General features: G+C 37.1%; 1 protein-coding gene across 1 annotated transcript; it reads right to left on the reverse strand.

The window, feature by feature from the left end:
* Window positions 1–4,597: 4,597 nt before the first annotated feature.
* On the reverse strand, window positions 4,598–13,096 carry LOC140157182 (uncharacterized). Its single transcript, XM_072180292.1, has 3 exons — window positions 12,689–13,096; window positions 8,549–8,634; window positions 4,598–4,604 (listed from the first exon to the last, which is right to left on the reverse strand). Exons 1-3 carry the CDS (start codon window positions 13,094–13,096, stop codon window positions 4,598–4,600), a joined length of 501 nt encoding a protein of 166 aa, XP_072036393.1.
* Window positions 13,097–14,203: the final 1,107 nt, after the last annotated feature.

Genomic DNA, 14,203 nt, shown 5'->3' on the forward strand with positions numbered 1-14,203 from the left:
CCAGGGTATATTATATACAGAGCAGTACGAACACACATCGGACAACTTCCGAACATGTGTATTCAGCACACTCCGTTTCAAGTTTTGTGCATGCACAAAACTTGAAACGTATTGTCGACGGACTAAACAAACATCACCTAACAAGAAACGCATTTGCCGGATAATAGCAGGACATATGAAGAACATAAAACGAACATTGACGAACACTAACGGATTTGCTAAAATATCATCCGTTTCTTATACGGAAGACCGATCCGGTGTAGTGTGACACTAAGACGGTCTGGGTCAACGTACATCACCGAATGCAAAAATATGCTATCCGGTGGTGAAGGCCTCACAGGAACGTGTTTGCAACGAACACGGGCCGAGTGCAACGAACAAAGAACGAACATGAACGAAAGGAGAGCGAACAAACTCCGGCAATATGCAGCACCATACGAACACACATCGGATAAATACCGAACATGTGTATTCGGTACACTCCGTTGCAAGTTTTGTGCATGCACAAAACTTGCTGACGGACTTAAGGAACATCACCTAACACGAAACGCATTTGGCGGATGATAGCAGGACATAAAAAGAACATAAAACGATCATTGACGAACAACAACGGATTTACTAAAATACCATCCGTGTCTTGTACGGAAGACCTATTCGGTGTAGTGTGACAGGCGCATTAACAACAAATCAGGTACTTTGCTGCTACAATAGCGTACACCCTAGACATTCCAGTTTCGTACGGGTTACAACGAGACAATTAGCAGTGAGTTCCTTGTCCAAGGTAATTTCAAGCTGACTCAATTTTCCACGAGAGCATACTAGGCACCGCCAGGGTTCGAACCCGCAACCTCTCGCACCATAGTCGAACACCCTAACGATTGAGCTAACTTGACTGCTTATAAGACACTTGGAGCCCGCAAATGAACACTATGAAATACTCAATATTTGTGTGGTTGCCAATCACAAGTGGGAAATTTAAAATGAGAATTTTATGCATATTCATCATGCTAATTTGTGTTTAGATTAGCATAATTATTAATTATATGGGTTTTTTGTCAGCCACTTAGCACATGCCTCATAAGTACACAGGCTATGTCGGAGCTGAAACCTCATTCAAACACATAAAAACATGTTGGAATTTAACATTGAGTTTCTATAATTTCAAGCAAGTTACCACTAAAAAAACCCAAATAAACAAAAATCAGGAGAGAGTGAATGTTATAAGACAATATTGTTGCCTCCTTAAATTTCCATCTTCTACTTGATTTTTTTTAATGATGGGTCACATATATTAGGCCCATTCTCCGATATAAGCGTTCAAGTTTGGTCTCGGGAATTGCACAATTCCAACCACGAAGAATTCATGAAAATCATTCAGAATCGTAAACTTTAATAATTTCAGAGCACAAAACAATGCATGGGTAATTTTTCAACAATACTTCATTTTTGAGCAATATTACTTGTACGCATTGGGGGTAACGTATCGGTGGTAACGTATCTGTGAAGCCCTTTCACACTTTTGCCTTAATCGTGCAAGTGTAAAAACATACCGATTTAATACCCATACTTGATCAGTCATCACCCAATGTACTAAAGTCTGGTATGGTATTTGGCTTCATTTATCACAGCGTTTTTTACGAGGGGAGTAGAATTTAGGTAACGTATCTGTGACGACATGAACGTAACGTGAGGATTTTTTGCCATTAATAGACCTGATTTTTTTTCTTTGAAACCATTGTGTTATGTACCACATATATTATATAACTATGGAGCCTGCTTGATCCATCACATATGAGAACATTCATATAGCTAGTTATTTTGACAGATTGCTATCCATTAGAAATATGGTAACGTATCTGTGAACAATATTGGCGACATAGTCTCAAAGACCTGTTGGAAAAATTTATTAACCTGCGTTGTGATGTTTTATACTTTATAATTAGGGCATGATACCAGCTAATGAAAAGTACCTATAATCCATTATTATGCGCGCATGTATAGCGAACAGGGACACATTATACGGAACGCACCTTGGCTGGCGTCATGGAGGAAAGCAATGGATATGCATAATCAGCTTTATTGTTTTATACTTTCCAGGCATGTTACAACCTCTAGTCCCATACATTTTAGAAAGCAACTCTTAAGTATTAGTTATATAAATAAAAGTCATTTCTTTCTGACGAAACAAGTCTGAATACGACTTGAAACTATGGGCGACACAGATTTGGCTTTTTGAACACTTTATCGGAGAATGTGCCATTAGCCAATACCGAATACTGAAGCCACATGCTTAAAATAAAGGTGCAAATTTGGAATGTAAAGTACACAATGTTTCCCTAATGTATGTTGCATGCAGCAGTGCCCCAAAATAAACGTTACATAGATGCACATGATGTATTTCAATATGTTAAGGTTAGCAACTATTTTAAACAGTTGCGATTTGGTAGTTTACGGCATCTTGCGAATGGTGGTGCAGCTTTGGCAAAAATTGCATTGATCATTGTGACCGTCCACCACAAACTAGTCGTAAATTCGGCCTGGTAAATTCTGTTTTATTTCGTGTTTAGAAACTATCATAAGCTTTAAAATGATATATCATTTGACTTCAAACGATATCCAGAAGCGGGGTTATGGTTTGTTGAACTTTGTTCCTTCAACAAAATGGTACCTTATTTCGTTTCTACATGTGTCTCTTTTCCCACATTGCTGGTAATAAATATCAAACAGTCATAATTGGCGGTCATTTCAAATCATCCCCAAGTCAACGAGGTTCAGGAATGTCCTCTCATTGTTAATTGTTGGTTAAACATACTATACCTAAACATACCGAGACAAAATACAATGCTTTGTAACTCACCACAGGATTTAGCCAAAGCAAACAAAGACTAGAGCTATTAAAGAAAGTAGGTAGAAGCTTATTATCATCTTCATCATCTGTGTAGAAGAATTCAAGTATATCATACGTATTATACTTTTGTAGTTCCTGTGGTTCTTGAGTTATGTTGTAAAGAGGGCTGAACCAACAACACTTTTATAAAAACGTACATAAATAATTAACAACAATTAATCAAGCAAGCTTTGCTTTTTACTCAAGCAAGTAGGCCCATATGATTTGTAGAATGAACGAACTTGCAAAACATCAAAGTGTTATTTTTCAATAATACATGTATAATGATTCAGATAATGAAAATCGATTTTTTTTGGCTGCTTCGACCAACAACACCTAGTCTACCCTTAAAGGTTCCCCTTGTACAGATGGATCACTGCCTGGAGAAAATTTTGATGCTTTTATCTTCAACAGCAAGCAACTTGTTTTTCGTCTCAATAAGAGCAAGTCCAAAAGGATATTCTACTTCCTTTGTGATACATCCCATGTATTGACCTGATATAGAATAACAATAGACGCCTCCTCCATCCCTGGATGACTCATAGTTGCTATGTAGATATCATCATCTGCTGTACAGCATATGCCATGAGGCCTCCATGATGACCAATGTATACCTGAAGGACGAGTGAGTGTGTGTAATACGTTGCCTGTAGCATCAAGAACTTTTACAATGGTAGAGCTACAGCCTCCATTTGAAACAATGAGCTTGTCAGTTGAAGTAACTGCTATGTAACCAGGTGGTATGGTTATTGCGATACTACTAACATGTGATCCATCCAATCTATGCTTACTGATGCACATTCGATCTACCTCTCCAACCAGCAGATATCCGTTGTTATCCAATGCTAGACCTAAGAGCTGTGTACCTCTAGATGCAAGATTGCTAGGAGACTTGGTAGGGAATCGATACTTGTAGGTTCCGTTTTGGTCATAAACATTAACATGGGAAAGCCGATGTGTGATGAATATTCTTCCATCTTGGCTGGCTACCACATTCCATGGTTTAGATGTCTCTCCAGGCTTCAAATCTTGTTTGGTATCCAAGCTGTATTTGAAATCACCATATTGGTTAAACACCATAGCTTGTCCATGTGATCTATACTTTACATAGTCAGCTATAATAAAATCACCGATTGGTGTCACTGCAACACTTCGTCCATACTGCAATTTCTGTTGCCCTCCATCTCCAAATTGTTGGGTCAGTTTCCATGTTCCAACGCCACTATGTCTAGGCTCTCTTGACTGAGACGATTCACTATAGCTGCGAGTTGCAGATGTTTCTGCCTTCATGACCCTAGGTGAAGCAGGATCATTACCTTTACTCCTACCAATTGACACGGATCCAAGACTTTGTGCGGGAGATAATGTTGGGGGATTTGTTGTGAATTTCACCTCTCCAAGGTTTCCGTCAACAGTTTCTGGCTTCATGTCTCTTGGTTGACTCAGATTATCTTTCACGATCTCATCCATTTTCTGTCCCTCTGTTGCCATCTGCAGTGCTGTTTGGAGACGAGTCTGTTGCATCTGGAGACTTTCTTTATGTGTTTCAATTGTCCTGCCGTGATGGGCTCAAGGGAATAAAGATACAGCCAGATGTAAATTTTGGTGGTAATTATTTTGATAGGGCTAAAGCGTATTTAACTCTACATTTGAAGATACAAGCGATAACTATGTTAGCACACAGTGGTTGGCGCAGTGCAAATTATGACACTATGTTCTAAATGTTAACAAAAATATGAATAGTGTACAATGACTAATTCTTTCTTCTCAAAATCAACACTGTTAATTTTCACTCGTGGGTTATAATTAAGATCTGAGACAAAACTTTTAACCACACATTTTGTCAAGGCTTATATATAGAAAATACATGTACATCACTCTACTGTTGTCGAAAACAATTCTTGTAGAATCTTCTTCTATGAATCACCAAGTGCACTTGTTGTCACTGAACTGTTTTCTGCAAGAAAATGTAAACATACAGAATGCCTCATTGTGAATAATTTTTCTAGAGTGTTCACATTTCATTTCTTATCAGTGTTTGTCTTAGGACTTTACAAGGTTGGTAGCAATGTTTTGAGTTAAATCAATTGCTCAAGCAGTTTGGATATTAGAAGTAAAAACATGAACTAAAATGTCATCTTTAAGGGTACTTGCCCATCAATTTCATTCAGGGGCGTGTTTGAAAAACGGCACAGCGCATTAGTAAAAAGAATAAAAAATACTAAAATTTTCACCAGGGTTCGAACCACTGCCAATTGCACTATGAATGCTAAAGATGCCTACTGTGCCACGGTGACTGTGGTTAACATTCGGCGATTTTCAAAGATATACATAATCAACACGTTTCTTGTGTATTGAAAATCAGATTTTGGTAGGAATACAGTCATAGAAAGACATATGACTCTACTTGCCTGTTTGTTTTTCATTTAATACAAATTAATTTTGATGAATTGAACTGGTACGACTCTTAGGACTTTGTAATAATAAAATGAAAACGCTGGGTCACTCACGACGTCATTTGTAATTTATGTCAAAACCTGGGGAGGACCACACGCATCCGTGTTAATGTATACGTGCGCAATCGATACTCAATGATCCAGACAATACCGTTTGAATATACCGCCCTTATGTATGCACCTGCTTGACACATCTTGTCACTTGCGGGAAGATATACTATAGGCCTACCCTAATAGCTTACAATAGATACCCCACCGTAAATAGCTCTCTTCATGACCTCGCTGTGCCATTATATACGCGTAGTGTACGTACTTTTGAACCATATTTTGTTCAAAAATGATAGGAAGGGACTGTTTTCAGCTAAAATGTTGGTTATCAGCAGATGCTTAATGATACCGGGAAGTGTTGCAGAAAGGTAAGCGTACTCTTTATTTATTCAAAATATCACATATCAATGAATTGAAATTGGAAATCCAAAAAGGAAATGTCAGGTCAAAGTTCTCACCTTAGAATTATTGTGAAATAAAATCAAACCAAATTTAGGCTCCGCAAACAACGTCCAATTATTCCCATTGTTGTTTGCTACACGTGCATATAATAAATTATGATTTGGGGCTAATTTGAGAAGAGTTAATGCCTCGAGTTTCAAAATACACCGAGTGATGTTTTTTGATCAAAAACATCGACAATTCAAGACTCTGTAAAAACAAATCAAGAATTTTCTGGGATAATTGCAACTAAGTATAATGAAAGTTATGATCTAAGCTACCAGATGCATCATTAATTTCCTGACTATGATATTTAGTTGTGGGAAAAGATTACTTTAATGTTTTGGCGGGATTATTTCCCGCCAAAAATTTCAACCAAAAAGAGCACGTAGCCTTAATCCTGATTAGGCCTTTCAGTCAGATCAATTGCACAGTATATAAAACACATTGGTTCCTCTTACAAAAATACGACCGGAATCAGATGTTTGATGATCGTTACGATTTTCTGACCTAGCGAATCACCGAGAGTAGTGTAACGGGATTTCCCCTCTATAAATAGCGTGTTTTTCCACTATTTTGCAAGCCAAATAATCACGTGTTTTGCGGCTACATCAAGGTATTTCTGTTGTATACAACCCCTGCTTGTGTACGGTACTTATGTTACTTTTAGAAGTTTGCATTGTATTCAGCGCGTACTGGTAACGTTGTAAGCTGTTGTACAGGAAGCGGCATCGCCTTTGTGACGATTTAGCAATCGAGCGCGCTGATTGGTTAAAAGTCAGCTGATCCAAACTTTGGCGTGGGTCTTGAGGTGCGCGATTTGAGAAACTTGTCAGACGAGACTAGACCAGGGGACTGATGCAGGACGACCAAGACTGATTCAGGAGACGGAGAGACTGCAGACCGTGTTACGTGATGGATAGGCGAGTAGACAGCGACGAGAGAAGGCAATTTCGACAATGGACAGATAATATTATTTTTGTGTGTATTTCTGGAGAAGACGAGAGTTTGGAAGAGATGGAGATTACCGTGACAATATTTTCGTGTGTAAAAGACCGAGCAAAATTGACAGCAGCGAATGGACGATACAAATTTACAAGTTGACGAGTTTTAATAAATTAATTGTGACGACATTTTTACTTCGTAATGTGCTGAGAAATGGGGAAAGATTCGCATTATTTGAGTGGATATTATCGCCTGGATTGGAGTTATATCTTCAATGGAGTTTTGGCAGCTCATGATGCACGCAATGGACATGATATTTTCAAATGATTTAGCGAAGACGACATTTTCTTGCATCATCGCATGTATTTCTGCAATGGACATTTCGCAATTAAAAAGCTGGCCAGCAAAATGTCGGATTTTAATTCAGTGCACTTCGCGAGAACGACAGACAAGCAAGATCGACAGGCGACGACATGGGACATTGTGTGTATATTTTTAATGTGAGTTTATGATTTTGATATGCATAATTAAATGTAAACAAACAATTTGTGCTTCTTGTGGGGGGATGAGTAAAATAAATGTTTGCCAAATTGGGATGTGTTTTGAGCAATGTTTTGGGTTGTATTTGTTTTGGACATTGTTTTGACAACAGTAGTAAGACCAACCAACAATCTCTGTTGTGATTGGTATAACGTGGGAAAGGGATGATGAGGCAGGCTAAATGTTGGATTATATGAGTATTATACCTAATAAAATGAGCTCACCTCAGTATGAGTTTATTTGATGCATGCAGACTTGGTAGAGGCTATTTCTTCAAAAAAGTTCTTCTTCTGATTGAAAAAAGGTAGCAAAATAATAGAGTATGTGCATTAACAGTATGTGGATTAATTAAGATTTAGCAAAGTTAGCACAAATTTTAGTTAAACTGTTCAAGCAATATTGGAAGTAAGCATGGAGCAAAATGTCATCTTTTATCCTGATTTGATCATTTCCAGTCTGATCACTTGCAGTATTTAAAAGACATCCATTCTTCTGCACTCAGTACGTCAGTGACTATCCTCTATTGTTATGCATAGTCGTGCTATAAGTCGATCGATATAATGTTGAAATCAGCATCGATACACCTTACCCCTTAAACAGGCTAAAATTGAATTGAAATAAGTCTTTTTGAATAAAAAATATCACTATCTGTGGTTACCTTGTGACTCCCTACATTTTGGTCATCAAATATTTTATGACTCACCTATTTTTCTTTCCAAAACTTTATACCCCCCTCCCCCGTATATTTGGGACCCCCTTCAAAAAAAAAAAAAGATAACCCCTTATGTTTAGTATTTAGTACAAATGACTACACAAGGAGGTCGGAGGCACATACCTACCCAAACTAAACTTGAGTACTCTCCCCTGGATTCTACCTACCCAAACTAAACTTGAGTACCCTCCCCTGGATTCCACCTACCCAAACCAAACTTGAGTACCCTCCCCTGGATTCTACCTACCCAAACCAAACTTGAGTACCCTCCCCTGAATTCTACCTACCCAAACCACACTTGAGCGCCCTCCCCTGTCTCCCACCTACCCAAACCAAACTTGAGTACCCTCCCCTGAATTCCACCTACCCAAACCAAACTTGAGTACCCTCCCCGGATTCCACCTACCCAAACCAAACTTGAGTACCCTCCCCCGGATTCCACCTACCCAAACCAAACTTGAGTACCCTCCCCTGGATTCCACTATATGAATACTCTTTATAACTTACATTATATCTTACCTGAGAGTTGTAAGAATGTGGATTCTGTCTTGATCTTCTGCAGTACGAGTTGGAAAGTGTAGGTCGACACCAGTAACATGAGTAATCTACAAAATCAAACAATTTTTAAAGAGTATAATTACTAAATTGTAAACAACCATATATTAGACATATCAATCAACAATATTAACAAAAGATATTATAGTGCGAACATGCAACTTATTATAAAACATTGCCAGTGAACTACAGAATCCTTGATCTCACATTCTTTTTTAGATGCAAAATGGAACTTTATGACCTTAATCTTAACCATTTTGTTGTTTTTAACTCCACCCTCAAGGACCGTCCCACCACCAGATCATCTGCTGACCCCTATTGTTGATTCCCAAACGATGCAAAACCGAATCTCACAGGGCATCGTTTTTCAACCGTATCGTTCCCCTGTGGAATCAACTTCCTCTCACAATTAGATCCACTGTCAACATGTCCTCTTTTAAGAGCCAGCTCTCTGAGTGCAGTCAGCTACCTGCACAACCGATTCTTTTGTTCTGCAAGGCTCACTCAGTCATTTAATGAGGCAATACAAACGATCGAAATTGGTGTTGAAATGAGCAAAATTTTGAGTTACACCTTTTCAGTGTAAAATTTTTTTCTCAGCCAAATGAAAAGCAATAATTTTCATTTTTTCAGTAAATGGCTGGAAAAACTATAATGCTTGATACTGATTTTTTTTTTAATCCTGGTGTTAAACTTAGGCCTGAAATTCAGTCATTTAGTGTAAGATATTCGATTTTTATAGGCTTCAGCTCGGCCCGCGAGCTTTTTCTTGGATCAACCTTTTAGCTTTTCAAAGTAATATAGTTCGCTAATGAAGGATTTTCCCCAACTTTCTAAAGCACATCACCGTGAGCTATATATCATAGTTTTGTCAGAATTTCCGTTTTGATTTCACCATCTTTCACTGTCGGCTGAAAAAATTTCTAAATCAACACGTGAAATCTAAAGGCTAGTAGTACTAGCATTGTGGATCGATATCCCTGGGTTTAATAGGAATACCGGCATGGCTATAGTGTTGCCAGAACTTCAATATAGCAAAGAAATTCCCAGACCTATAGCGCTCCTACTGATCATGTTTAACCAGAACACCCAATTGGGGATTTAATCGCTGGTCGGGCAATTTGCTTTCAATGAAAAATTGACCTGGATAACAACAAAGGAAATATCGACTATTTCTGCTGGTTGCTCTCGAGATAAAAGTACTCACCATTGCCTACTTTTACTTAGTTTGACATTTTCGGATCATGAATGGAAAAAGGGTAAAACACAAACGGCAATTCTGACAAAACTATAACATATAGACCCACACGATGTGCTTTACAGAGGTGGGAAATATCTTTCTTTAGCAAACTATGTTAGTTTGAGACGCTAAAACATGAATTCCGTAAAAAGCTCGCAGGCGAATTCAAGGCCTATAAAAATCAAAAATATCACACTAAAAGACACAATTTGATGCTTAATTTTAACACCAGGATTTAAAAAAAAATGTATATCCAAGCACCAAGTTTTTAACTGACATTACTGAAGAAAAAAAAAATATTGCTTTATATTTGACCGAGAAAATTAATTTCATAGCAAAAAGGTGTATCTCTGAATTGTGCTGATTTTTACATGTATCGATCGACTTTTAGCGCGACTAAGCATTTCTAAAGAATTGGTTGTCCAGGCGGCAGACTGAGTGGTACAAGACCAAACTAGAGGAGAGTTTTGATCCTTTAATACAACACATGCTCTTGGGTTACATGTTGCCAGTGTTCTGGTTGTAGGCTTGTGTAGGTTTTTTTTTTTTTTTTTTGGGAGGGGGGAGGGGGTGTCCTCATTGTTTTGATCCTTGGTGGGACTGTCCTAGAGGTGCTTTGCACCTGTTAGTCCTTGCCTTTCACTGGTGCAAAATTTTATCTATACTTCCTTTTTTTTTGTATGTACTTTTGAATATTCATGTGCAATATATTTTGATGTTATATTATAATTATTGTATATTCCAGTGATAAAGTGTAATAAATAAAATAAATAAAATTAAATAAATAAATAAAATTAAAATAAACCATGGATTCATGCGACTTAAAATTACATTTTTTACTTACGTTATATGAGGTGTTTGTCTCCGAAATAAGGCAATAAATGTGATAACTTATAGCGCTGTGACCGTGGGTATTGAAATCATGCGACCAAAAGATACGGTGCAAAGGTTACTGAACTTTCCAATCCAAGAAAAATAAAAAGTTGTGTTTCCTTCTGCAGTTGAATATAAATTTTAATTTGGTTGATAACAGAAACCACTGGCACATTAGGGAACAAACCAAAAGATCAATGACGTCCTATAAACGTAACTTGTTTCGTTTCTCAGCCGACCCCCTCCCTCCCTGCAAGAAACGTAATAATGAAATGTTGAAAAATTTGACATAATAATAATAATGACACATTCTTCAGACCAATGTTTTTGTACAAACGTAATCGAGTATTTTTACCCCCTCCCCCTAAACGAAACTAGTTTCATTTATAGGACGTCATCGATCTTTTGGTTTGTTCCCTTATGTCTAGTTAGCTCCTATTTAAGTGTGACGGGTATGTGTCTACCAGCCAAGGTAGGGTCTTTTCGGTTAAAATATAATTTTCGGGGAGGGGGTCATCATGGTCATGGTACAAAACCTTAACAAAATGGAGCAATTGGATAAAAACTGTAAAACTAAGAGGAAAGGCTATCTATGCACACAGTGGGCTAAGCAGCTGAATTATGCCCCAAAGAGCTGATTTTGCACTTAATTGACTATGCATTTGAAAATGCGATGTTTAACTATATTCTTTTATGTTTAGTTGTAAACTTCCTTTGCGTGTATAAACCAAACATTTTATTTATAGAATATCCCATAATAGTTTATGCACACATAGACTACCTCAAAAGTTATTGTGTACTATCATATCTTGATATCACAAGTCAATATTCATAATAACAGAGGGCAAAGTTTTCTGTTTTCAGTTGTTTCTATTTTTTCATTATCAGTTTGAATCTTATTCATGTATTAGTCATGAGACATTTATTTCAAAAAATGCCATTTATTACACTAATTTCTGTTTTGAAAGTTTCAAAAATTGTAATTGAGTTTCCAGAATGATCTACATGTATACTGCGCCAATAAAGTATCCTTACAGTTGGAAAAAATAATCACAATTTTAAAACTGTACAATATTGGGGTAAATTTGTTCTTTTAATAGATGCACTATCTAATCCTGCACAGTATGACACCACATTGAATCCAATGTGACCTCAAGAAGTAAAGTTACAAGCATTTGAATAGACGAAGGTCCAGTTTTAAAAGTGACAAACTGGCCTATACAAGGCGCAAAAAGATTCCAACAAGCGAGACAAAGAGACAACGCAGTTTCTTCAATGAAGCGTTATTTAAAGCAGTTTTTATTTCAGTTTTTACTTCTCTGAACTTTTCAAAGCTTTCATTTTATTTGTCAGTTCTTTTGTTTCAATTTTCTTTTGTTCCTTTTGTTTTAAATTAAAGCCAAACGCATAAATTAGCCATTCACCACTCTCAAACCAGATGTCTAGTCTGTGAAGTTTTGAATAGGCTAGTTTGTCACTTTTAAAACTGGACCTTCGTCTAATCAAATGCTTGTAACTTTGCTTCTTGAAGTCACATTGGATTCAATGTGGTGTCATAATGTGCAGGATTAGCTAGTGCAGCTATTAAAAAACAAATTTACCCCAATATTGTTCAGTTTTGAGATTGTGATTATTTTTCCAAGTGTAAGGATACTTTATTGGCGCAGTATTATAATGCTTTTATAACACTTTTATATTATGTTATACGTAAATTCTAGACGGTTCATTTATATTTATTTTTTAAATTTTTTTTTTAAATTTATTTATTTATTTATTTATTTATTTATTTATTTATTTTTTTTTTTTTTTTATGTCTGAACTATGCAAGGCATTAACAGCTGCTATCGGTATGATAGCGCTGATGGGTTGGCGCCAAGATAGTTGTTAACCTCCCGTTTGAAGCTCAGCCGATTCTGGTTAGAGATAATTGGACCAGGTAGATCGTTCCAAAGGTGAGCTGAGGATGGAAGGAATGACCTCTGGTGGCTGACCAGGTTGGATCTTGGGATTTTGACAGCTTGGTCGTGGGATCTGACAGAACGCCGCAGACGAGGATCAATAATCATACGATCTGGTAACAGATGTTGAAGGAGTTCTGGAGCTTCGCCATAGAACATCCGATGAAATAGAGTGATGGCTCCCACTGCTCTTCTATGTCTCAGGTGCTGTATTTGATGGTTCTTTCCATCTGCTTCTGAGATGCCAATGATACGTACCGCTCTTCTCTGTATCGCATCAAGTTTGGACAGAGAAGTGGGTGGAGCACCCATCCATGCAGAGCTGGCATATTCCATCTTGGATCGGATCATAGTCTTGTATATCGTTGCTCTCTGAGAAGGGACAAGGTAGGGGGCCGCACGACGTAGGAGACCAAGACGTTGGCTAGCTGTTCTTGCCATCTTGTCCACTACAGGCAGGGGTCCATGACAAGTCTTTGCTAACAGTAAGACCAAGAAGGTCAACACTGTCTGCCTCTTCTAGAGTTGTTCCAAAAAAGTGGAGGTTAGGGTGACTATATGAAGCATCTCTGCGGTTAGAAATAGTGGTGGTCTTGCACTTCGCAGCTCCAAACAGTACATTCCATGTGTTTGCCCATGTCTCTATTGCTTTGAGGTCTACATCAAGTGATATTGCAGCGCCAATTCTATCTTTATTTATTTATTTATTTATTTATTTATTTATTTATTTATTTATTTATTTATTTATTTATTTATTTATTTATTTATTTATTTATTTATTTATTTATTTATTTATTTATTTATTTATTTATTTATTTATTTATTTATTTATTTATTTATTTATTTATTTATTTATTTATTTATTTATTTATTTATAAATATAGAAGCTTAAATTTTTTTTTTTAAACACATGTTAAAAGACCAGCGAATAGGCTGGGATAAACAGGTGTAAATTCACCTCTAGAACCATCCCACCTAGGAAAGACCTAAATAATTTACAAAAAAAGAATGGAATGCCAGGGCAAGCCCTTAAATGGGCCTGCAATTTGGGCATCGGCAAGTAGAAAACCAAGTGTTAATATCAGAAGGAATTTAGAATAAAATTATACCAACAACCATTCCCAACCAATCATCAAATTTGGAATAATATTGTACCAACAACCAATCCTGTTTGAAATTTTTTACCGTCACATATAAAACTGGTATTGTATTGTATTCTGAGTATAAAATATTCTTGAAAAGTTCTAGAATTTTAAGTGTTATCAGAGGCGTATTACAGGAATTCATAGACGTGGCGGGGGGGGGGGATGAAATTAGGGTTTGTATGAAAGTATTATAATCCCGACTCCCGACTGGCTCGGTTTTGTGATGTGCTTCTTTAAGCCCCGGGGATCACTTCAATATAAAATGGATATAGGTGTAGGGCTGACACACATTGGCTGACACATTCACAGTAAGGGGCATTCGGTGAGAGCTAAATATAAAAATATGGGGTCATTGGGTGAGGTGAGAGCATGATTTTTGGCATTCGGTGAGAGCAAATTGTAC

This window comes from Amphiura filiformis, chromosome 1 (genome assembly GCF_039555335.1).
Source record: "Amphiura filiformis chromosome 1, Afil_fr2py, whole genome shotgun sequence".
Lineage (NCBI taxonomy): Eukaryota > Metazoa > Echinodermata > Ophiuroidea > Amphilepidida > Amphiuridae > Amphiura > Amphiura filiformis.

What these genes read in the sequence shown, in the direction of transcription:
- LOC140157182 (XM_072180292.1), bottom strand. Translation starts at nt 13,096, where the DNA reads ATGGCAAGAACAGCTAGCCAACGTCTTGGTCTCCTACGTCGTGCGGCC. An exon ending in AAATCCCAAGATCCAACCTG is followed by an intron (nt 8,635 to 12,688) that starts GTCAGCCACCAG and finishes TTGATTTTGTAG; the next exon opens with ATTACTCATGTTACTGGTGT.